This window comes from Anoplolepis gracilipes, chromosome 16 (assembly GCF_047496725.1).
Source record: "Anoplolepis gracilipes chromosome 16, ASM4749672v1, whole genome shotgun sequence".
Lineage (NCBI taxonomy): Eukaryota > Metazoa > Arthropoda > Insecta > Hymenoptera > Formicidae > Anoplolepis > Anoplolepis gracilipes.
This window is the reverse complement of record NC_132985.1, coordinates 5,511,149-5,536,432: the sequence shown is the minus strand read 5'-3', so window position 1 is coordinate 5,536,432 and position 25,284 is coordinate 5,511,149. Positions and strand designations below refer to the sequence as shown.

The 25,284-nt window shown below is 37.3% G+C and overlaps 1 protein-coding gene across 7 annotated transcripts in view; it reads right to left on the bottom strand.

Annotated features, from left to right (window-relative positions):
- Positions 1-25,284, bottom strand: part of Sls (sallimus) — an 85,465-nt gene that overhangs the window by 16,002 nt on the left and 44,179 nt on the right. For 5 of the 7 annotated variants that reach the window (XM_072908033.1, XM_072908028.1, XM_072908029.1 and 2 more), the window contains 9 exons: positions 25,179-25,283; positions 24,695-25,097; positions 24,523-24,592; positions 23,626-24,432; positions 23,374-23,440; positions 23,060-23,113; positions 11,475-21,998; positions 1,587-10,910; positions 1-26 (listed from right to left, as the gene is read on the bottom strand). In XM_072908033.1, the coding sequence (XP_072764134.1) occupies positions 1-26; positions 1,587-10,910; positions 11,475-21,998; positions 23,060-23,113; positions 23,374-23,440; positions 23,626-24,432; positions 24,523-24,592; positions 24,695-25,097; positions 25,179-25,283 (21,380 nt within the window). The remainder of the gene's footprint in view (positions 27-1,586; positions 10,911-11,474; positions 21,999-23,059; positions 23,114-23,373; positions 23,441-23,625; positions 24,433-24,522; positions 24,593-24,694; positions 25,098-25,178; position 25,284) is intronic. The other 2 variants (XM_072908032.1, XM_072908034.1) reach the window with 2 other exon arrangements.

The following is a 25,284-nucleotide window of genomic DNA, read 5'->3' as shown; positions in this document are numbered from 1 at the left end:
CTGATATATTGGTTTTTCCAGAGTATCTGCAAAAAAATAAATTAAATTTAACTATAAACTTGCTCAAAAACAAATAATATAAACGTAATAATTATATTTTAATATATAAAAAAATTATGTTATAATATTAATGTACATTAATGTAAGAGATTAATAATATTTCTGTCTATTTTATGTCAGTATAAGAAATTGTTCAAAAATCCTGTAACAAATAAAAAATTTTATCAAATTAGTTTACGCTTCCTGTGAGAATAGAAAGCAATCGAAGTGTATATGCATGTCCAAGATATAGATATGGCATGAAACAAAAAGAGAGATAGTAACAAGATGAGTAAAGAAAAAGAAAGAGAGAAAGAAAGAGAGAGAAAAGTAAACAAGAAATGAAAATTGAAAAAGAAGCAAATGATTAAAAAGATTAATTACAAAGAAAAAAATTACAAAGAAGAGAAAAGAGTAAAATTAAAGCAGAGAAAAGAAGAAAAAATAAAAAGAATAAAACTGATAAAAAAAAGAAAAATATCGAAAAAGATGGAAAATATGGAAAAAAGAGAAAGAGAGGAGAAAAAGAGAAATGTGTTGATAAGAATTAAAAATTAAAAAAGAAAATGTGAAAACAAAGATTAAGAAAGTGATGAAAGAAATTGGCATAAAGATAATAAAGAAGGAAATAGGACAAATAAAAGCAAGTAAGTAGTATAAATAGTGATAGTTAGATTAAGAAGCGAAGAGAAAATGAAGAAAGTGATAAAAAAGAGAGAAAAAATAAAAAAAGAAAGGTATGAATAATTTAGAAAATTTTATGAAAAGAGAAGAAAAAAAGATGAAAAATGAGAGAAATATTAGCAAAAGCAAAAAAGAGTAAAGGGAACGATATATGAGTAAGGAGTAACAAATAAAAGAGAAAAGATATGCAGCATATGTGGAAATGACAGTGAGATTGAGAAAATATCTGACAAAAATAAGGAAAAAAAAGGTTGACAAGGAATTATAAAGAAAGTATTGGAAAAAGCAATAGCATAGAGATAACTAAAAAAATAAAAATTAGCAAAAGAAAAAAATAGAGAAAAGCAAGTAAGAGAAAAAGTAGGCCAAGAAAGATAAATAAATAAAAGTGAAATGTCATAGGGGTTGAAAATGTGAAAAAATGCGAATTTAAAAGTGCGATAATAAATGAGAAAAAGAAAAATATAAGAAAAGAAATAAAGAAAAAGAAAAAGCAGGAGAAGGAAAGAAAAAGAAAAAAGGTATAAGCGCAAAATACTGCGGTCAAAACAAAAGCCACAAATAATTTGGGCGCAAAAGTTAGGTGCGAGAAGAACAATATGCGCATGTGTGTTTGTATATGGATGTGTGAATGTGCACAAATAAGTTTTTTAGATAACAATAGATTCACGAGCTTTTATGTTAATTATAAGTTAATATCTAAGTTAAGCATAAGTACGCAATAGTTTGATGTAATATAATAAATTAGTTTGTAATTAGTTTAAATTTATTGAAAAATTTATTTGGAAATAAGGAGAACAAAAAATCATACTAATATTATAAATTCGATCAATAAAATCAATAAAAATAAGCAAAAAGCTTACCTCCCACAATTATTTCATTATCAAAATGTTTACTCAAACTTTTATGTTTGAAATTGTCATGTATTTCTGGTGTAGTGTCTGCGTGAAGATGAATTGTTCCTACCGCCTGACGTTCCAAAATAGAACTATCAATAATAGGTGTCAGAAAAGATTGTCCTTTATTGTCGACAAAAAATTCTTCCTTTGATTGTTGCCCTTTACGTTTAATAATTTTCTTCTTGATGACTTTCTTTGGTTTCTTTCCATCCACCACTTCCTCAGTTATAGTAAGCTGTTCTATTATTTGTTCCTGCTCAGTAGGTTTGGCGAATTCAAGCTGTGGTAGCGGCAAAATAGATTCTTCAACTATTTCCTCCAAAGGACCCTCTGTAATTGTTGTCACAGGGGACTGTCCTTTCTCTTCGACAGTAACTTCTTCCGTGACCTGTTGTTTCTGTCCTTTTCGTTTGATAATTTTCTTCTTGGTGATTTTCTTTGGCCTCTTCCCTTCAACCACTTCCTGAGTTACAGTAACTTGTTCTGTTACCTGTTCCTCTTCTATAGGTTTGGCAAACTCAAGCTGTGATAGCGGCAAAATAGATTCTTCAACTATTTTCTCCAAAGGACCCTCTGTAATCGTTGTCACAGGGGACTGTCCTTTCTCTTCTACAGTAATTTCTTCTTTGACTTGCTGTTTCTGTCCTCTACGTTTAATAATTTTTTTCTTTGTGATTTTCTTTGGCTCCTTTCCTTCCACAATTTCCTCAGTTACAGTAACTTGTTCTGTTACTTGTTCCTGTTCAGTAGGTTTGACAAATTCGGGCTGTGGTAGTGGCGAAATGAATTCTTCAATTATTTCCTCTAGAGGACCCTCTGTAATTGTTGTCACAGGAAACTGTCCCTTTTCTTCGACAGTAACTTCTTCCGTGACTTGTTGCTTTTGTCCTTTTCGTTTAATAATTTTCTTCTTGGTGATTTTCTTTGGTTTCTTTCCTTCCACCACTTCATCAGTTATAGTAACTTGTTTGATTATTTGTTCCTGCTCAGTAGGTTTAGCGAATTCGGACTGTGGTACTGGCGAAATGAATTCCTCAATTATTTCCTCTAGAGGACCCTCTGTAATTGTTGTCACAGGAGACTGTCCTTTCTCTTCGATAGTAACTTCTTCCGTGACCTGTTGTTTATGTCCTTTTCGTTTAATAATTTTCTTTTTAGTGATTTTCTTTGGCCATTTTCCTTCAACCACTTCCTGAGTTACAGTAACTTGTTCTGTTACCTGTTCCTCTTCTATAGGTTTGGCAAACTCAAGCTGTGGTAGCGGTAGAATAGATTCTTCAACTATTTCCTCCAAAGGTCCCTCTGTAATCGTTGTCACAGGGGACTGTCCTTTCTCTTCTACAGTAATTTCTTCCGTGACTTGTTGCTTTTGTCCTTTTCGTTTAATAATTTTCTTCTTTGTGATTTTCTTTGGTTTCTTTCCTTCCACCACTTCCTCAGTTACAGTAACTTGTTCGGTTATTTGTTCCTGTTCAGTAGGTTTGGCGAATTCGGGCTGTGGTAGCGGTAAAATAGATTCTTCAACTATTTCCTCTACAGGACCCTCTGTAATTGTTGTCACAGGAGATTGTCCCTTCTCTTCGACAGTAACTTCTTCCGTGATTTGTTGTTTCTGTCCTTTTCGTTTAATAATTTTCTTCTTTGTGACTTTCTTTGGTTTCTTTCCATCCACCACTTCCTCAGTTACAGTAACTTGTTCTGTTACCTGTTCCTCTTCTATAGGTTTGGCAAACTCAAGCTGTGGTAGTGGCGAAATGAATTCCTCAATTATTTCCTCTAGAGGACCCTCTGTAATTGTTGTCACAGGAGACTGTCCTTTCTCCTCGACAGTAACTTCTTCCGTGACCTGTTGTTTCTGTCCTTTTCGTTTAATAATTTTCTTCTTGGTAACTTTCTTTGGTTTCTTTCCATCCACCACTTCCTCAGTTACAGTAACTTGTTCTGTTACCTGTTCCTCTTCTATAGGTTTGGCAAACTCAAGCTGTGGTAGCGGTAGAATAGATTCTTCAACTATTTCCTCCAAAGGACCCTCTGTAATCGTTGTCACAGGGGACTGTCCTTTCTCTTCTACAGTAACTTCTTCCGTGACTTGTTGCTTTTGTCCTTTTCGTTTAATAATTTTCTTCTTGGTGATTTTCTTTGGTTTCTTTCCTTCCACCACTTCATCAGTTACAGTAACTTTTTCGGTTATTTGTTCCTGCTCAGTAGGTTTAGCGAATTCGGACTGTGGTACTGGCGAAATGAATTCCTCAATTACTTCCTCTAGAGGACCCTCTGTAATTGTTGTCACAGGAGACTGTCCTTTCTCTTCGATAGTAACTTCTTCCGTGACCTGTTGTTTATGTCCTTTTCGTTTAATAATTTTCTTTTTAGTGATTTTCTTTGGCCATTTTCCTTCAACCACTTCCTGAGTTACAGTAACTTGTTCTGTTACCTGTTCCTCTTCTATAGGTTTGGCAAACTCAAGCTGTGGTAGCGGTAGAATAGATTCTTCAACTATTTCCTCCAAAGGTCCCTCTGTAATCGTTGTCACAGGGGACTGTCCTTTCTCTTCTACAGTAATTTCTTCCGTGACTTGTTGCTTTTGTCCTTTTCGTTTAATAATTTTCTTCTTTGTGATTTTCTTTGGTTTCTTTCCTTCCACCACTTCCTCAGTTACAGTAACTTGTTCGGTTATTTGTTCCTGCTCAGTAGGTTTGGCGAATTCGGGCTGTGGTAGCGGCAAAATAGATTCTTCAACTATTTCCTCTACAGGACCCTCTGTAATTGTTGTCACAAGAGATTGTCCCTTCTCTTCGACAGTAACTTCTTCCGTGACTTGTTGTTTCTGTCCTTTTCGTTTAATAATTTTCTTCTTTGTCACTTTCTTTGGTTTCATTCCTTCAATAACTTCCTGAGTTAAAGTAACTTGTTCTGTTATCTGTTCCTCTTCTATAGGTTTGGCAAACTCAAGCTGTGGTAGCGGTAAAATAGATTCGCCAATTATTTCCTCCAAAGGACCCTCTGTAATCGTTGTCACAGGAGACTGTCCTTTCTCTTCGACAGTAACTTCTTCCGTGACCTGTTGTTTCTGTCCTTTTCGTTTAATAATTTTCTTCTTTGTGACTTTCTTTGGCCTCTTCCCTTCAACCACTTCCTGAGTTACAGTAACTTGTTCTGTTACCTGTTCCTCTTCTATAGGTTTGGCAAACTCAAGCTGTGGTAGTGGCGAAATGAATTCCTCAATTATTTCCTCTAGAGGACCCTCTGTAATTGTTGTCACAGGAGACTGTCCTTTCTCCTCGACAGTAACTTCTTCCGTGACCTGTTGTTTCTGTCCTTTTCGTTTAATAATTTTCTTCTTGGTAACTTTCTTTGGTTTCTTTCCATCCACCACTTCTTCAGTTACAGTAACTTGTTCTGTTACCTGTTCCTCTTCTATAGGTTTGGCAAACTCAAGCTGTGGTAGCGGTAAAATAGATTCGCCAATTATTTCCTCCAAAGGACCCTCTGTAATCGTTGTCACAGGAGACTGTCCTTTCTCTTCGACAGTAACTTCTTCCGTGACCTGTTGTTTCTGTCCTTTTCGTTTAATAATTTTCTTCTTTGTGACTTTCTTTGGCCTCTTCCCTTCAACCACTTCCTGAGTTACAGTAACTTGTTCTGTTACCTGTTCCTCTTCTATAGGTTTGGCAAACTTAAGCTGTGGTAGTGGCGAAATGAATTCCTCAATTATTTCCTCTAGAGGACCCTCTGTAATTGTTGTCACAGGAGACTGTCCTTTCTCCTCGACAGTAACTTCTTCCGTGACCTGTTGTTTCTGTCCTTTTCGTTTAATAATTTTCTTCTTGGTAACTTTCTTTGGTTTCTTTCCATCCACCACTTCCTCAGTTACAGTAACTTGTTCTGTTACCTGTTCCTCTTCTATAGGTTTGGCAAACTCAAGCTGTGGTAGCGGTAGAATAGATTCTTCAACTATTTCCTCCAAAGGACCCTCTGTAATCGTTGTCACAGGGGACTGTCCTTTCTCTTCTACAGTAACTTTTTCCGTGACTTGTTGTTTCTGTCCTTTTCGTTTAATAATTTTCTTCTTGGTGATTTTCTTTGGTTTCTTTCCTTCCACCACTTCTTCAGTTATAGTAACTTGTTCGGTTATTTGTTCCTGCTCAGTAGGTTTGGCGAATTCGGGCTGTGGTAGCGGCAAAATAGATTCTTCAACTATTTCTTCCAAAGGACCCTCTGTAATCGTTGTCACAGGAGACTGTCCTTTCTCTTCGACAGTAACTTCTTCCGTGACCTGTTGTTTCTGTCCTTTTCGTTTAATAATTTTCTTCTTTGTCACTTTCTTTGGTTTCTTTCCATCCACCACTTCCTCAGTTACTGTAACTTGTTCTGTTACTTGTTCCTGCTCAGTAGGTTTGGCGAATTCGAGCAGTGGTAGTGGCAAAATAAATTCCTCAACTATTTCCTCTACAGGACCCTTTGTAATTGTTGTCACAGGAGATTGTCCTTTCTCTTCGACAGTAACTTCTTCCGTGACCTGTTGTTTATGTCCTTTTCGTTTAATAATTTTCTTTTTAGTGATTTTCTTTGGCCATTTTCCTTCAACCACTTCCTGAGTTACAGTAACTTGTTCTGTTACCTGTTCCTCTTCTATAGGTTTGGCAAACTCAAGCTGTGGTAGCGGTAGAATAGATTCTTCAACTATTTCCTCCAAAGGTCCCTCTGTAATCGTTGTCACAGGGGACTGTCCTTTCTCTTCTACAGTAATTTCTTCCGTGACTTGTTGCTTTTGTCCTTTTCGTTTAATAATTTTCTTCTTTGTGATTTTCTTTGGTTTCTTTCCTTCCACCACTTCCTCAGTTACAGTAACTTGTTCGGTTATTTGTTCCTGCTCAGTAGGTTTGGTGAATTCGGGTTGTGGTAATGGCAAAATGAATTCTTCAGCTATTTCCTCTAGAGGACCCTCTGTAATTGTTGTCACAGGGAACTGTCCCTTCTCTTCGACAGTAACTTCTTCCGTGACTTGTTGTTTCTGTCCTTTTCGTTTAATAATTTTCTTCTTTGTCACTTTCTTTGGTTTCTTTCCTTCAACAACTTCCTGAGTTACAGTAACTTGTTCTGTTATCTGTTCTTCTTCTATAGGTTTGGCAAACTCAAGCTGTGGTAGCGGTAAAATAGATTCGCCAATTATTTCCTCCAAAGGACCCTCTGTAATCGTTGTCACAGGAGACTGTCCTTTCTCTTCGACAGTAACTTCTTCCGTGACCTGTTGTTTCTGTCCTTTTCGTTTAATAATTTTCTTCTTTGTGACTTTCTTTGGTTCCTTTCCATCCACCACTTCCTCAGTTACAGTAACTTGTCCTGTTACTTGTTCCTGCTCAGTAGGTTTGGCAAACTCAAGCTGTGGTAGCGGTAAAATAGATTCTTCAACTATTTCCTCTAGAGGACCCTCTGTAATTGTTGTCACAGGAGACTGTCCCTTTTCTTCGACAGTAACTTCTTCTGTGACTTGTTGCTTTTGTCCTTTTCGTTTAATAATTTTCTTCTTTGTCACTTTCTTTGGTTTCTTTCCTTCAACAACTTCCTGAGTTACAGTAACTTGTTCTGTTATCTGTTCCTCTTCTATAGGTTTGGCAAACTCAAGCTGTGGTAGCGGTAAAATAGATTCTTCAACTATTTCCTCCAGAGGACCCTCTGTAATCGTTGTCACAGGAGACTGTCCTTTCTCTTCGACAGTAACTTCTTCCGTGACCTGTTGTTTTTGTCCTTTTCGTTTAATAATTTTCTTCTTTGTGATTTTCTTTGGCCTCTTTCCTTCAACCACTTCCTCAGTTACAGTAACTTGTTCTGTTACTTGTTCCTGCTTAGTAGGTTTGGCAAACTCAAGCTGTGGTAGTGGCGAAATGAATTTCTCAATTATTTCCTCTAGAGGACCCTCTGTAATTGTTGTCACAGGAGACTGTCCTTTCTCCTCGACAGTAACTTCTTCCGTGATCTGTTGTTTCTGTCCTTTTCGTTTAATAATTTTCTTTTTAGTGATTTTCTTTGGCCTCTTTCCTTCAACCACTTCCTGAGTTACAGTAACTTGTTCTGTTATCTGTTCCTCTTCTATAGGTTTGGCAAACTCAAGCTGTGGTAGCGGTAAAAAAGATTCGCCAACTATTTCCTCCAAAGGACCCTCTGTAATCGTTGTCACAGGAGACTGTCCTTTCTCTTCGACAGTAACTTCTTCCGTGACCTGTTGTTTCTGTCCTTTTCGTTTAATAATTTTCTTCATTGTCACTTTCTTTGGTTTCTTTCCATCCATCACTTCTTCAGTTACAGTAACTTGTTCTGTTACTTGTTCCTGCGCAGTAGGTTTGGCGAATTCGGGCTGTGGTAGTGGCGAAATGAATTCCTCAATTATTTCCTCTAGAGGACCCTCTGTAATTGTTGTCACAGGAGACTGTCCTTTCTCCTCGGCAGTAACTTCTTCCGTGACCTGTTGTTTCTGTCCTTTTCGTTTAATAATTTTCTTTTTAGTGATTTTCTTTGGCCTCTTTCCTTCAACCACTTCCTGAGTTACAGTAACTTGTTCTGTTATCTGTTCCTCTTCTATAGGTTTGGCAAACTCAAGCTGTGGTAGCGGTAAAATAGATTCGTTAACTATTTCCTCCAAAGGACCCTCTGTAATCGTTGTCACAGGAGACTGTCCTTTCTCTTCGACAGTAACTTCTTCCGTGACCTGTTGTTTCTGTCCTTTTCGTTTAATAATTTTCTTCTTTGTCACTTTCTTTGGTTTCTTTCCATCCACCACTTCCTCAGTTACAGTAACTTGTTCTGTTACCTGTTCCTCTTCTATAGGTTTGGCAAACTTAAGCTGTGGTAGCGGTAAAATAGATTCTTCAACTATTTCCTCCAGAGGACCTTCTGTAATCGTTGTCACAGGAGACTGTCCTTTCTCTTCGACAGTAACTTCTTCCGTGACCTGTTGTTTTTGTCCTTTTCGTTTAATAATTTTCTTCTTTGTGATTTTCTTTGGCCTCTTTCCTTCAACTACTTCCTGAGTTACAGTAACTTGTTCTGTTACTTGTTCCTGCTCAGTAGGTTTGGCGATTTCGAGTTGTGGTATTGGCAAAATGAATTCCTCAACTATTTCTTCCAGAGGACCCTCTGTAATTGTTTTCACAGGAGATTGTCCCTTTTCTTCGACAGTAACTTCTTCCGTGACTTGTTGCTTTTGTCCTTTTCGTTTAATAATTTTCTTCTTGGTGATTTTCTTTGGCTTCTTTCCTTCAATCACTTCCTGAGTTATAGTAACTTGTTCTGTTACCTGTTCCTGCTCAGTAGGTTTTGCGAATTCGAGCTGTGGCAGTGGCAAAATGAATTCCTCAACTATTTCCTCCAGAGGACCCTCTGTTATTGTTGTCACAGGAGACTGTCCCTTTTCTTCGACAGTAACTTCTTCCGTGACTTGTTGCTTTTGTCCTTTTCGTTTAATAATTTTCTTCTTGGTAATTTTCTTTGGTTTCTTTCCTTCCACCACTTCCTCAGTTACAGTAACTTGTTCGGTTATTTGTTCTTGCTCAGTAGGTTTTGCAAATTCGGGCTGTGGTAGCGGCAAAATAGATTCTTCAACTATTTCTTCCAAAGGCCCCTCTGTAATTGTTGTCACAGGAGACTGTCCCTTTTCTTCGACAGTAACTTCTTCTGTGACTTGTTGCTTTTGTCCTTTTCGTTTAATAATTTTCTTTTTAGTGATTTTCTTTGGCTTCTTTTCTTCCACCACTTCCTCAGTTACAGTAACTTGTTCGGTTATTTGTTCTTGCTCAATAGATTTTGCAAATTCGGGCTGTGGTAGCGGCAAAATAGATTCTTCAACTATTTCTTCCAAAGGACCCTCTGTAATTGTTGTCACAGGAGATTGTCCCTTTTCTTCGACAGTAACTTCTTCCGTGACTTGTTGCTTTTGTCCTTTTCGTTTAATAATTTTCTTCTTTGTGATTTTCTTTGGCCTCTTTCCTTCAACTACTTCCTGAGTTACAGTAACTTGTTCTGTTACTTGTTCCTGGTCAGTAGGTTTGGCGATTTCGAGTTGTGGTATTGGCAAAATGAATTTCTCAACTATTTCTTCCAGAGGACCCTCTGTAATTGTTTTCACAGGAGATTGTCTTTTTTCTTCGACAGTAACTTCTTCCGTGACTTGTTGCTTTTGTCCTTTTCGTTTAATAATTTTCTTCTTGGTAATTTTCTTTGGTTTCTTTCCTTCCACCACTTCCTCAGTTACAGTAACTTGTTCGGTTATTTGTTCTTGCTCAGTAGGTTTTGCAAATTCGGGCTGTGGTAGCGGCAAAATAGATTCTTCAACTATTTCTTCCAAAGGACCCTCTGTAATCGTTGTCACAGGAGACTGTCCTTTCTCTTCTACAGTAATTTCTTCTTTGATTTGCTGTTTCTGTCCTCTACGTTTAATAATTTTTTTCTTTGTGATTTTCTTTGGCTTCTTTCCTTCCACAATTTCCTCAGTTACAGTAACTTGTTCTGTTATTTGTTCCTGTTCAGTAGGTTTGACAAATTCGGGCTGTGGTAGCGGCAAAATGAATTTCTCAACTATTTCCTCCAGAGGACCCTCTGTAATTGTTATCACAGGAGACTGTTTTTTCACTTCCACAGTAACTTCTTCTTTGATTTGCTGTTTCTGTTCTGTACGTTTATGAATTTTCTTTTTTGTTATTTTGTTTTCTGTCACTATTTCTTTTGTTGCTATAACTTGTTCTTCTATCTCTTGCGTTTCAACAGGTTTGATTATTTCAGACTGTGAGATTGTCAACACAGTATCTTCAGTTTCTTTCAAAGGACTCTTTATATTCACAGTTACAAAAAGCGGTTCCATTGTTTCTTTCTTATCTATTATGCCTGTTTGATGCTTCTTTTTTGTCTGTGTTGTTTCTAATTGTGATATTTCTTCTAATTCTTCAATTTTTGTTGGGCTTACTTCTTCTATTCCACACATTTCCGTTACTTCTTCTATTTGCATAAACTGTTTTTTTGGTATTGATGGTATTTTTGACTTTATGTTTTCAAGTTCTTCTTCGATTACAACAACTTTATCTTCTGATTTAGTTCTTGGTTTCTTTTTCCGAATTATTGTTTTCTTTGTTTTTACTGCTGCAGTTTCATTGTCTTTACTGCCACGTCTGAATTTAGTAGTGTATTCCTCAGTTATTTCTGTGTCGGAATCAATCGATGGTTGTTGTGTTGTTTCGTGTTTTGTAATGTGTTGTGTGATTGTGATATCATGTTGTTGGGCTGTTGCTGCAGTTATTTCTGAAATGTATACAGAACAATGGTGGCATGATTAAGCTGTTGTGTATTTATTAAGTCCGTTTGCGTTATTTGCATGAAGTTTGACTTTTACTTAGCATTAGTATAATTTAAAATCAAACATTTTTTAAAAATTATCTAATATCATTCACCACTCGAATGTCGAGGATTACTTCTATCTCGTTTCAAGCATGGTGAAACTGAATGTAATATTGAATATATAATTTTTATTATTAAATGTGAATGTTGTATATGTTCTAATTTTTATTGTAAGTATTGACTATGTCGATTTAACTTTGTGTCTAATTGCATACTGTACTTACCTGAGACAGTTTTTATCATTGCGATGTTGATTTTAAAATTATACCTTATCTATAAATAATTATCAAATATTCGTAATTCTATCAAACTTGTTTTTTACGATGTTAATTAATCTAATCTGTCAACTTTAATGTGTCAGGCTTCATCGATCATGGTCATCGTGTTATATAGAGTCAAATTTCCCTAAACGTCGCGTCTAATTTGTGTCAAAAATAATTTTGTTACCTTTAGAAGAGTAATACTCACCCACTGTTTTTTCCAAGTAGTCGGCTTCGATAGATGTGCTCGCTAGCTTTGATAGTGGTATTACGGATTCGGGCAGATTTGATTCAATTTCAGCAGCGTGTTGTAGTTCAGTAACAATTACACTCTGATTCTCGTCTGTTATTCCGCGAGCCAATTTACTTTCTGGTTTCGTGATAATGAATTCAGACACTATATTTTCCGGAAGAATTTCAGTTTTTAGAGCAACTTTTCGCTCAACTATATCAGCTTGTGCGCTTGCTTCTTTAGCCATACCTTCTACGACTTTCTTTGATTCTTTCTCTGTAGCGGTAACTTGAATAACTTCAATACCTTCGGAAACGCGGAATGAAATTTCGGCTGTTGCGCTTGATGCTTCTTTGTCAAGAATGAGCGATTGTTCACTTTCATGAGGAATCGATTCCATCTGTTGTATACTTTCAAATGGTATTTGTCCTGGTGTTATTTTCTTTACTTCCGGTTTAGCGGACTGTTTCATATCTTCCGTGGTTGACGATGCAATTACTTGAGACTTCTCAGCAACGCGCATACCGAGCATGCTTTGTTCGGCTATTTGTTTAGTTGGTTTCTCTAAATCCTTTACGACTTCTTTTATTTCCTTTTCTGTTGCCGTTACTTGGGTAACTTCGACACTTTCGGAAACACGGAATGAAATTTCAGCTGTTGTACTTGGTGTATCTGTGTCAAGGACAAGCGATCGTTCACTTTCATGAAGAATTGACTCTATTTGTTGTATACTTTCAAATGGTATTTGTTCCGGTGTTATTTTCTTTACTTCCGGTTTAGCGGACTGTTTCATATCTTCCGTGGTTGATGATGCAATTATTTGAGACTTCTCAGCAACGCGCATACCGAGCATGCTTTGTTCGGCTATTTGTTTAGTTGGTTTCTCTAAATCCTTTACGACTTCCTTTATTTCCTTTTCTGTTGCCGTTACTTGGGTAACTTCGACACTTTCGGAAACACGGAATGAAATTTCAGCTGTTGTACTTGGTGTATCTGTGTCAAGGACAAGTGATCGTTCACTTTCATGAGGAATTGATTCTATTTGTTGTATACTCTCAAATGGTATTTGTTCCGGTGTTATTTTCCTTACTTCCGGTTTGGTAGATTCTTTTATTTCTTCTGTTATTGACGAGGCAACTACTTCAGATTTCTCAGCAACATGCATACCTACCATACTCGGCTCAGCTATCTGTTTCGTTAATTCCGTTGTCAGATCTTTTGCAACATCTTTTGTTTCCTTTTCCGTTGCTGTTACTTGGATAACTTCGACACTTTCAGAAACGCGGAATGAAACTTCAGCCATTGTACTTGGTGCATTTTTGTCGAGGATAAGTGAGCGTTCGCTTTCATGAGGAATCGATTCTATTTGTTGTATACTTTCAAATGGTATTTGTTCCAGTGTTATTTTCTTTTTTTCTGGTTTAGTAGATTCTTTTATCTCTTCCGTTGTTAATGATGCAATCACTTGAGACTTCTCGGCAACATACATACTTAGCATACTCGGTTCAGCTACCTGTTCAGTTAATTCTGCTATACCTTTTATGACATCCTTTGCTTCTTTTTCCGTTGCAGTTACTTGAATAACTTCGACACTTTCAGAAACACGGAATGAAATTTCAGCTGTGGTACTTGGTGCTTCTTTGTCGAGGACAAGTAAGCGTTCGCTTTCATGAGGAATTGATTCCATTTGTTGTATACTCTTAAATGGTATTTGTTCCGGTATTATTTTCTTTACTTCCGGTTTAGTAAATTCTTTTATCTCTTCCGTTATGGACGACGCAACTACTTGAGACTTCTCGGCAACGTGCATACCTAGCATACTCGGTTCAGCTACCTGTTCAGTTAATTCTGCTATACCTTTTATGACATCTTTTGCTTCTTTTTCCGTTGCAGTTACTTGAATAACTTCGACACTTTCAGAAACACGGAATGAAATTTCAGCTGTTGTACTTGGTGCTTCTTTGTCGAGAACAAGTGAGCGTTCACTTTCATGAGGAATTGATTCCATTTGTTGTATACTCTCAAACGGTATTTGTTTCGGTGTTATTTTTCTCATCTCAGGCTTAGTAGATTCTATCATTTCCTCCGTTATTAACGACGTAACCACTTGAGACTTTTCGGCAACACGCATACCTAGCATGCTCGGTTCAGCTATTTGCTTGATTGGTTCCTCTGGAGTTAATAATCCTTTCTCTGCTTCACTGTAAGCCACTTCGGAGATTGATAATGACATCAATTCTTCTAAATTCGGTGTACCTTTTTGTTTCTCAGGGATTTCTGATTTTGCAAGTTCTTCGACATTGCTCACTGTTAAAATTTCTGAAGTTTCTGCGACTTCTATACTAGATACTTTTGGCAGAGCTATACGTTCTTTTGGAGTCTCTTGGCTTGGCAATTCTCGTTCAGTTTCCGCAGAAATTACTTCAGACACAGTAATGAAACTCATCTCTTCAATATTTGATTTTCCTTTTTGGCCATCTTTTTTCTTTACTTCGGATAGTTGTTCGACACTCGCGGCAGTTACAATTTCAATTTTCTGAGCTATCTCTCTTCCTGAGAGACACGGTATAGCTTTTTTCTCATCTAACTTTTCCGGGCTTGGTAATTGCGTCTCTGTCTCTGTAGGTGTTACTTGGGAAACCATTAATGATGGAAATTCATCCAAGTATGGTTTACCTTTTTGTTCTTCTGGACTTTTGGGTCTCGAAAATTCTTCAACATTTATAACAGTAAGCACTTGAGAAGTTTCGGCAATTTCTCTACCGGACATCATAGGCATTGCCGTGAGTACAATGGGTACATCAGAACTCTGAAAAATTCTTTCAGTTTCATGAGATAGTACTTGAGATACAGTCAATGAGGATAATTCTTCCACTTTAAATTCTCCTTTACGTTCATCGGGTATTACTTGTTTTAAAAGTTCTTCTGTGCTCATCATCGGTAAAATTTGACTTGTTTCAGCTACATCTCTACCAAATAGATTGGCTTGTGCAATTTTTTCTGTAGGTACTTCTGGACTAGGCAATAAAGCTTCTGCTTCGTTGGAAACAGTTTGCATTACATTCAAAGGTAATAACTCCTCAAGATTCGGTTTTCCTTTTTGTATCTCGGGTTTCCAAATTTCAACAAATTCATCTACGTTTGACATAGTCGTTATTTCCGTAGTCTCAGCTATATCTCGACCATATAAACTTGTTTGCGCCGTTCTTTCGGTTGGTATTATGGGACTAGTAAGGACATTTTCAGTTTCTTGTGATTCTATTTGTGAAACTGTTAAAGATGTAAGTTCTTCAATACTAAATTTACCTTGTTGTTTATCAGTTTCTTTTTTAGAGACAAATTCTTCGGTGCTGGCCATTGTCATAACCAATGTAGTTTCTGCGATATCTCTACTAATTAAATTTGGTCGAGCTGTTTTTTCCATAGGAAGCTCAACACTCACTAACGGTTCTTCAATTTCATTAGAAATTGTTTGTGAAATAGTCAGCGAAGTTAATTCATCCACTTGTCGTTTGCCTTTCTGCTTTTCTGGTGTTTCTATAGCCAGCTCGTCGGTCTTAGACAACGCTGTTATTTGAGTTGTTTCGGCGGCTTCTCTACCAGAAATGCTGAAATCAGCCTTGCGATCTTTTGGAGTAGCCTTGCTAATTAAAACGTCTTCAACTTCATTGGAAATGATTTCAGAGACAGTCACGGATAATAATTCTTCAAGTTCTGGTTTACCTTTCTCTTCGTTTAATTTACTAGCTTTTATAAGATCTTCGGTCGTGCTCGCTGTAACTATTTGAAGAGTTTCCGCAGTTTCTCTGCCAATTAAATTCGGTTGCGCTTGTTGTTGTTTTGGTGCAACGATTTCAGGCAAAACGTCCTCGATTTCATTAGAAGCTACTTCAGTAATTACGACTGTAGTAAGACCTTCGAATTGCGGTTTCCCTTTTTGTTCTTCGGGTTTAAATTTACGCTCAAATGTGTCTTCTTTTTCAACTGGCGTTGTTTCGGACCTTACTATTGTTTCCATCGTGGTTTGAATCATAGTTGCTTGAGAGGAAAATGGTTTTTTCTCACAGAGATCTTGAGTACTTTGTATACTCTCTACAAAAGAACCTTCGATAGTTTGAAACAGATCGATGCCAGGCTTAGCTTTGACTTCATTTTGTTTTGAAATAACGTCCAACGTTTCTTCCTTATCTTCAGTCATTGTTTCCGAAATTTGCAATGATTTTACTTCCGATATATCAATGCTCGCTTTTTGCATCGTAGGTTTAAAAAGACCTTCAAACTCTTTCTCACTTTCTTCGACAAGATTTTCATTAACAATAATGCTTTCAAGCGTGTCTTGGATTGGCGCAGCCACTTGAGGTGCTAAAATATGGTCAGGAATTTGTTCAGCTACATCAATTCGCGATTCTACCATCACAGTTTCTATAGTATCACATTCAGTGACGATAGTGCGGACAGCTGTTTGCGACATTTCCTGTTTCTTCTTCTCTAGTGATGCTTCGACTTCGCCGGATGTTATTTCCGTAATAAATACGCCATGATCCTCTTCAAATGTTGGTACAGCTGTACTAGATATTGTTTTTGGATATTTATCAAAGATACCTTCACTTTCTGCGCTTGGAACTTCTTCGATGATGATAGGTTGCAATGTATCTTGCTGTGAGTAAGCTTCTGCTAAAATCTTTTCAAAAGGTTTAATCAAACCGGTATTTTGTTCGACAAAAACTTGAGCTTTTTGAGCAATGTCCATACCAATCTTTGGTAATTTTATTTTAGCTGTACTCTCTTCATATTTCGGAATTTTTATTGTGCCTTCTTTGTCCTGAGTTATGACATGAGCTACGGTAATACTTTTTCCTTCTACAAAGCTAACGTCAGCACTACGTTTATCAGGCTTGAATTTGTCAATAAATACCGTACCTTGTTCTTGAGAAATCGTTTCGCTAATGTCAATACTTTCTAAAGTAGATTGTGTTTGGCGTGCTTCATAGGTAGTTGGTTTTAATGCTGCAGGTAGTTCTCCGAGTCCTTCGCGTAAATTAATTTCGATTTGTTCGGCTACTTCTTTGCTTTCCATCAAAAGATTAGCTGCCTCTCGATGTAATTTTTTCGTGGTGAATTCTGCTTCGACATCTTGAATAGTAGTAGATTCTGTAATAGCAACGAATCTATTTTCATCTAAAATGACACGCGCATTCGTTTTTGTCACTGGTGTTTCCTGAATCTTGTCCACTTCTCTCTCGACAGGAACTTGTTCTGTTAATTGCACCGTCTCGAAAGGTTTTTGTCCGATTTGTGCGATTGCTCTTGTCGGTGCTGTGATCTCGCTCATTTCGCCTGTACTTGAATTAAGAATTATTTCAGATCTTTCAGCGACTTCATAACCAGGAATAATAACCGATAGCGCCGAATGAGATCTATCTTCTTGTATCGTTTCGAGGGGAGATTCTTTGTCAGCCATTTTAATTTCTGTGATAGAGGTAACGCGCTTTCCTTCCTCCACGGACCATTCTACTTTATGCGATTCTGGTATGAATTTTCCTTCAAAGAATTTTTCTTGATCTTGAATCATACCTTCGGTTACTAACAGACTTTGGCATACTTCTTGTGTAGACGAAACTGTTTTAACATCCGGTTTTTCTATTGTGACTTCTCCTACAGAATGTTCGACATCTACGGCAATTGTTTCGGCTATACCGTGAGTGGCATCAATTCCGAATAAAGCTGCATGTTTACGTGGTTGTTCCTCGACTACATATGGCGATTCTTTATCCGCAGTTGTTACATGCACTATACTCACAATTGCTTTCCCTTCTTCCATGTCAATGTTTACAGTTTTATTTTCTGGTATTAACGCCGGCACAAATCGCTCTTCTCCTTCCTGAACAATAGGCTGTGATTCCACTAGTGGATTAAAAACTACGTGATCTGGAATTGCAATAACAGTTAACGGTGTTTCACTGACAGCAATCTCGCTTGTACTAAAATCAGGAATTTGTATCGTTGTTTCGGCGACGCTGTGACTTTCGATTAGAGTTTTCTCTGCTGTTTTCGGTTTCGGTGTTTCTTTCGGCTTATATTCAATTTCCTTATCCTCCAAGATTACTGAAGATACTTGTAGACTTTGTTCTAATATCATGGAAAAATCAGCTTGTACCATTGATGGTACTTTATCTTTTCCAAGTACACTCTCCGCTTCTGTTAGTTGTGTTTCTGTTTGTACTACTGCCTCTAACGGAATACTCGAGAATATGGCTGAAACAGAAATCGGTTTCATGTCTGTCAATTCTCCCATACTAAAATCTGGAGTGACTTCGCTTTTTTCAGCGATTTTGCGTCCAGTAAATTGAACATCAGCTTTTTTCTCTGCAGGTTTTTCAGGAATTCGAAGAATATCTTCTTTTTCAGCTAGAGTTTCGGTAGACATAGTAACGCTGATAATTTCGTCGACAGATATTTTGGCCGTGTCAGTTTTAACAGGTTTATCCTTGAATTCTATTTCGGTTTCCGTTGCAATAGTTTCACTTTGAACGATACTCTCAAACGGCAAACGTTCTACTTTTGCCGCTACGCTCGCTGGCGCTTTTACATCAAGGTTTCCTGGATAAGTGGCTGGTGTAATTTCTGTCAGTTCGGCAATTTTATGAGCATCGAAGCTTGTAGTGACCTTTTCACTAGAAATATCCGGTTTCTTCAAGTATTCTCGCTCTTTGTCAGATGCAATTGTTTCAATTACCATTACGCTCGTTTCTTCCTCGAATGACACCTCAACCTTTTTCTTATCTGGTTTTACGAAATCAAGCATCGGCTGTTCTGAATCTCCGATTGATGTCTCGGATGCAACAATGCTACGATGAGTGATGTGCTCAGTCGTAGCTATTGCAGAGATGGTCTCTTCGCGTTTCAATTCACTGACGTTATCAGTCGTGGTTACCTCGGCAGCTTGCGCCACTGTATGAGCAGAAATATCGAATATAGCAGATTTAGATTCTGGTTTTTCCATTTCTGTGAGTACGCTCTCCTTATCCTCCGTTGTAATAGATGAAACAACGAGACCTTCACCCATTATAAATTCAAGATTAGCTATTTTCTTTGGTGTTGGCATATAAGGCAGAGGTTTCTCGGTCTCTCTCGTTTGTATTTCTTCAGCGATAGCTGTTTCAAATGGTAATAATGTAGTTTTAGAACGTACTTCTTGGGTAGGCATAGTGGACAGCTCGGTTGGAGCGACGTTGCTAATAATTTCGTATTTTGATGCTATTTCTTGCGTTACCACATTGACTGTAGCTTCAGCGGTTTTTGGCGCTGGTTTATCAGCAAATACATCTTCTTTGTCTTCTGGATGTGTGATTGCAATTGTCAGACCTTCTCCCTGTTGGAAGGTAATGTCGATTTTTTTGGCATCGGGTTTCACGTCTGCTATTAAAGGAGATTCTTTCTCGGACACTGATACTTCCATCTGTTGTACAACATCCAGTCCACTCTGTAACTGATTGGCGCTCTCTTGATTCGGTTTTTCTTCCTTCAAAGCACTTATATTGCTTGCAAGAATCATCTCCTGCGTCTGGGCTATCTCATGGCCTCCGGTTATATCTAATACAATCTTCCGTTTGTCTGGTAACTTTTCCACTAACAATTCTTCCTCTTTTGATATGGTCGTTACTTCAGTGACGGTCAATTTTTCGGGTCGGACGCACACTTCGATCACCGCATTCTGTTTAATAGGATGCATATCTTCCTCCCTTGTTTGTTCCGCTTCACCGACATTTGTCTCCGTCACTATTAATTCTTCTAGAGCCTCTTGCTGTAACATTGCTTTGCTCGATTTTGGTAAATCACTTTTTATTTTTCCGGTGCTTTGTTCCACTAATATTTCTGCCTTTGATGCAACAGTATGACCAATTATGGATGTTTCGATTGTGTGAGTCTCCGGTCCATCATCTGGCGTATAGATATTCTCGAGATCATGCGGAATTATTTCAAGAACGCTAGCGCCAGATCTTGTCTCTGAGAGTTCGATATTCGCTATCTTTCCTTCAGGTTTCGTATCTGCCTTATATATTTCTTCTTTCTCCGCAGTTTCTTGTACAGCAACGCTGACAGCCTCTATAGGAACATGAGATGCATATGCTTTTCCGCTTATAGGTTTGTCTTCCACTAGATATTCTTCTGTCGGCGACTCTGTTCTCACTTGTTCACATACCGGAGCCACTTGTGTCGTATATTCAGTACTCGCGAATGCACCTTTAACATCGACTGTTTCAATATATTCGGTTTCCTTCTCACTCGCAACGATCATCGTGGTATGTAAGCTTTCGATCTGATCCATCGAAACTACGGCGGTTCTAGTATCAGGACTTTTATCTTCTTTCGCTGGAGCTACATCTTCTGCCACGACGGTCTCACCAACGATTGTCTCTTGTAGACTGACCGCTTCTATTTTAGCCGATGCAATTGATAAAGTTTCTTTCGTAACTTCACCTAAATTACTGTCTGGTTGAGTTTCCTGAACTTCGAGCGATACCATTGGATGAGTAGGTACTGTTTTGCTGCGATGTGATTCAGGCATCTCAAAGATTTTCAACTCGGTCTCTTTCTCTATAGAAGTAATTTGCGATATCTCAACACCCCTGACAGCGTCGTATACCATCTCGACCGTATGGGTTTCTGGTTTAACATCCGCTTCTATGGTAGCCTCTCGATCGTGAGCAAGCGTTTCAAATACAGTTTTCGCTTCCGTTAATTGAATAGATACAACACCGCTCTCCGAAACATATTTGAGCGTATCTTTTAGATCTCCAGGATAATCCGCGGTTTGAACTTGAGATATCAAAACGTGTTCCTCTGATCTAACTGACGTTTCTGCCAATGCTTCGAATGGTTTTTGATCAGCACTATAGAATCCTTCAGATTCTTGAACAATCGTATCCGTTATAGAACCAATCTCTAATGGCGATATCGACGTAACAGCCAATTTAGTAGTGGGCTTATCCTCTGGATGATAGTCTCGTTCCTTTTCAGAAGTTAGTGTTTCCGCTGTAACAGCCGATATAATTTCGACGATGTTAAAATCTGCCGTGACCTGTTTCCTTTCTTCGATTGTTAAATCGTCTTCCTTTTGTTGCGCATTGATTGTTGAAATTGTAACACCTTCCAAAAGAGTAACATTTGGCATAGCTTCGAAAGAATCTACTTTACGTTCGGGAACGTATTCGCCTTCACGCTCCTGTACGAGATCATGATGAATAACAGCAGTTTCGTTCCCATATGAGATTCCGATTTGAGCAGTTTGGCTCGGCGGTAATCTACCCGGAATGTACATTCCTTCCTTTTCAGGCGCATTCATCTCTTCGGTAACGCGTTGCTTCTGTGAGATCATCGTTTCGGTAGCGATTTCAGTGGGTACTATCAACTCTGGATAATATTTCCCTGTCTTATCCTCAGGACAAACTTCCTCTATTAGTATCGGTTCGATCGCGTTGATATTAATTCGTGGTTTTGTAGATACTGTTTTTTCAGGCTCCAATATTTCTTCAGTCAAACCTTCTTGTATTTCATAAACCGAGAGTTCTATCTGCGGTAAAATGATATCCTCTGCCCTAACGCTTAAGGGCGTCACGAAATCTTGAGTGGGTATTTCACTTTGATTAACTATGGTCTCGCTAACAGTTGTAGCTTCCTGTACAGTAAACTGCACGTCTGCCTTTCGACTTGTTTCCGATTGGGCCAAAGTTAAATTTAATACATCGTCGTTGTGTGTTAATGTTTCGCTGACAAGAAGACTTTCTTTTGTTATTATAGAAGGCGTAGCTTCGTAAGAAACAGCTTTAAAAGTGCCTGAAAATTCCTTGGTAGATATCTGTGCAGTAGTTTCCGTGATAGAATATGGTTCAATGGACGAGATTGATATCGACGCTTTACGTTCGTCGGGCTTGACACTCATCACTTCGTCAATTTCTTTCTCGTGTATCGATGTTGTCTGTTCTGTTAACGCAATAACAGTGTCTAAAGTATATTTTGCTTTTTCCGATTCAGGTTTACCAGGCGCTTGCTCGATTGCACGATCTAAAGGTATCACTTGATTACGTTGACTAGATACATTCAAAGCAATAGATGGCACTAATTTATCTTTTATTACTTCAAATTCTTCTATCTCTTCGAGTTGTATCTCGTCTTTACTTATGTCTGGTCTCTTTGGCGTTAATATCTTTTTAACTTTTTTAATTATTTCTTCCTCCTCTTCTACGTCTACCTGTTTTTCTACGTCTTGCTTTTGCTTACGAATCAATCTGCCCTTTATATCTCGTTCAAGTTCAATAATCTCTTCCTCGATTTCTTCCACCTCTTTTTTTCTTTCCTTTTCAATCTCCTCGATCTCCTCAAGTTTTACAATTTGAACCCCCTCTTCCCTATCTTGTGTTGTTTCTTCGATCTGATCCCTTGGTTTCCTATCTTTGCGTTTGCGCAGTGTTGTGTGTGCCTGCCGTGTGTCCTCGTATTCTGTGGAAAGTATGTGATAATTTTGTGTCAGACGTGAGTGTTGCGTGATGTTTTTCGATTTTTAGTTGTTTTCTATTTTTTTCTCTGTCACACAATCAAAAAGATGTATACACATGCATACATACCTCCACATTCTTTCTCTCTCTCTCTCTCTCTCTCTCTCTCTCTCTCTCTCTCTCTCTCTTCCTCTCTTTGAATCGTTGCATGAATACTTCATGTCACGATTAAAGAGCGCGTGTTTGACGATATGAACGAGCTTAATAAACGAATAAGTAACAATTGTTTGAGTTTTCAGATATGTGTAAAATAAATGTGGAAATGATTTAGTAGAATGTATATTATTAAGATCATAATTACACTATACTTTTATGTCTCATATCGTTTTGTGTCGATCGATAAAGATATACAACTTACATTTCACAATCGACGTAGCGCGAATGAGCATTGCAAAGCGTTGATTTTCAAGCTGATATGATAAATAGCTAATTAAAATGTAACAAAGGAAAATATTATAAAGAAATAGGATTTCTAGCGTGTGGAAAGCATAGCGGCGTACGCGAAAAAATCGCACAGCTATTATTCGATCAAGTAAAACTTCATGCATCTGAAAGCATATTAAAAATAATGATCGTTACATTAGGCATAAATACTATATTTTGCAATTATATTATATATTCTTTGCTTTCTTTTTCTTTATACTAATATTCTTTTATTTTTAAATGAAGAAATATTTTAAAAATATAAAAATATTGCTCAAATTATGATCTAAAATTTAATTCAATTTCTATAAAATTAATAATTCTGACTTAAAAAAATAAATTTAAACATTTTTTGCATAAAATACCATTAATGGCATTTTAATAAATCTTGCGTTCATATAAAGTCAAATTAATTAAAATTCTGAATATAATAATGTGGCATTAACTGTGTGCTAACAGCAAAATAATAGAAATTATATAAAATTATGGCAGAAGCACTGCTTATTATAGCGAGCGCTAATTTATCAGAATAGTAGATAATACGACTAGATATCCCATGCACCGAAACTTATTGTTCCGAACCTTTAATTTCTCGAATATCCTGTGCGTGGGTGGCTTTCCTTTCGTCTCTCCTCTCTGCAATTAAAAGATTCTTATTCTTTTGAAAAACTTAACGGTTTATACATATATGCGAGAAAAAGTACCATTCATGTATAAAATCATACGTTGATAAAATTGGCAATATTATTGTTGTTGTATAATGAAACTAATGCACGCTTAAAAAACAATTGTTAATTTGTCGAAAGAAAAAGTTTTAAGTAACTCTAAATTTCGTGAATATAAAGAATTTAAGACTCTTAATAAAAAATCCCATAACTTGTAATTTAAAAGCTTACCCATAAAATGAACTTCCATTTTGTGAATGATATCCGCTCTTTCTGTAGCATGTTGTTCAAACTCCACCTAAATGAAGAAAAACAAACATAAAATTTTATGTTATTATTTTATATTATTTGTATGTTAATAAAAGAAATAAAGGGAGAGAGGGGGAGAGAGAGAGAGAGAGAGAGAGAGAGCAAACGTAGAAAAGAAAAAGGGAAAAACTTTTTAAATTAAAATTTCAAAGAATATTTGCGCCATGTCCGCACCTCGGAAACTTCTGTAACTTCCCAAGCACGCGGTCTGAAATCTTCTGGAGCAAAATGCGTGATGATCTCTTCCACAGTAGCATGCTGAAGCTCGACCATCTTCATGAAAGCACGAAAACCGACTGTCGCCGCGACGAAGCTCTCGTCGGTCGTCGTCTCTTCAGTAAGTACTTGAGTGATTAAGGGACCATGACCTTTTCTTTCCACCAGCTGAACCAAAGCATTTTGAGCGTCGGGTGTTTTTAAAGCGGGGAAGATTTCAGTCCTGTAAAGACACTCGTTGATCTCATTCACAGAAACACCTTGTCGAACCAGATAACCAATCGTCGCAAGTTCTCGAAGAGGTGACTCTCCCGGGCCAAATTCTTTTACGTCAAGTACTTCCAGTATCTCATCAACTTCGCGAGCTATGTTTTCCTTCTGTCGTTCCACAATTTCTTTTACGATAATATCTTCTTTAATTTTTTCCGATTTCACTTTCTTCGCTTTCTTCTGCTTTGTTTCTATACGTTTCGTTTCTTGCATACTTGTTTCTACGTGCGTTTCGGAGACCGACACTTTCTGCAAAGTTTCCGAAGTAATTTGAGCATGATCAAGTTTTGCTTCGACAGTGAAATCGGGAGCGATATCTTCGCTCGTGATTTCTGATATAACAACACTTTCTTGCTCTTCAACAATTCTTTTGGCACGTTCCTCGATTTTAGGTATATCTTCTCGCACTTTTTGATCATCAATTTTCTTCAAAGAAGCTGTTGCTTCAGTCACAACTGATTCTTGGATCGGTAATATTCTTCGTGCTCTAGAAATCTAAAATAGAAAATAATAGCAGTTACGCAAAATTTTACAAGAAGTATAATTTTAATTAAGAGAAATTATAAAAGTTACGTATTATAATACCTCCTCAGGTTTCTCCTTTATGATTTCTGTAGTTTCCAATATTTGAGTTTCTTCGACATCGACAATTCTCCTGAAAGTACATGAAATAAATATTGTAATTTGTAAATGAAATAAATCAAAGAATTTCTCCAACATACGAAATGTATTAAATAACGCGAAACAAGATACTAACTTTTCTTCTGTTTGCTCCTTCGGTATAAGTTTCTCTTCATGGATTTCTTCCTTCTCAATCTTGATACGTTCAGCTTTTACTTTTTCTTTGATTTCCTTTGCTTTCTTTAGCTCGGTCTTCTTCTTTTTGTGCGGTTTCTCTTCTTGTTTTTTCGGCTTTATGTCCAATTTTTCTTCCTCTTTGATTACATCGTCCGGCATTGAATCGCTTATAGTATCGACGTGTAGTTTCGCTTTAGTTGTTATCATGCCAATTTCACTAGTAGCTTTACAGACATATGTAGCATCGTCGTCTTTAGTGGTTCGCTTGATCGTTAGAGTGGTCTTATTTTCTTCATCAAATATGCGTACTTTGACATTTTCCGTGTTCATTAAAAACTTATCGTTCTTATACCAAACAATATCTAGAAATTAAGGAAGTTATTAATCAATTAAAAGTTTTATAACCAAGCTCAGCAACATTTGCATATTTGTATAACAATTACCTGGTTTAGGATTACCAGAGTAGACACATTCAAACAAAGCAGCACTTCCTTCTTTTGTGTAGACATCCGTTATCTCTTGTATAAATCGTGGAATAGCTTGCGTGGC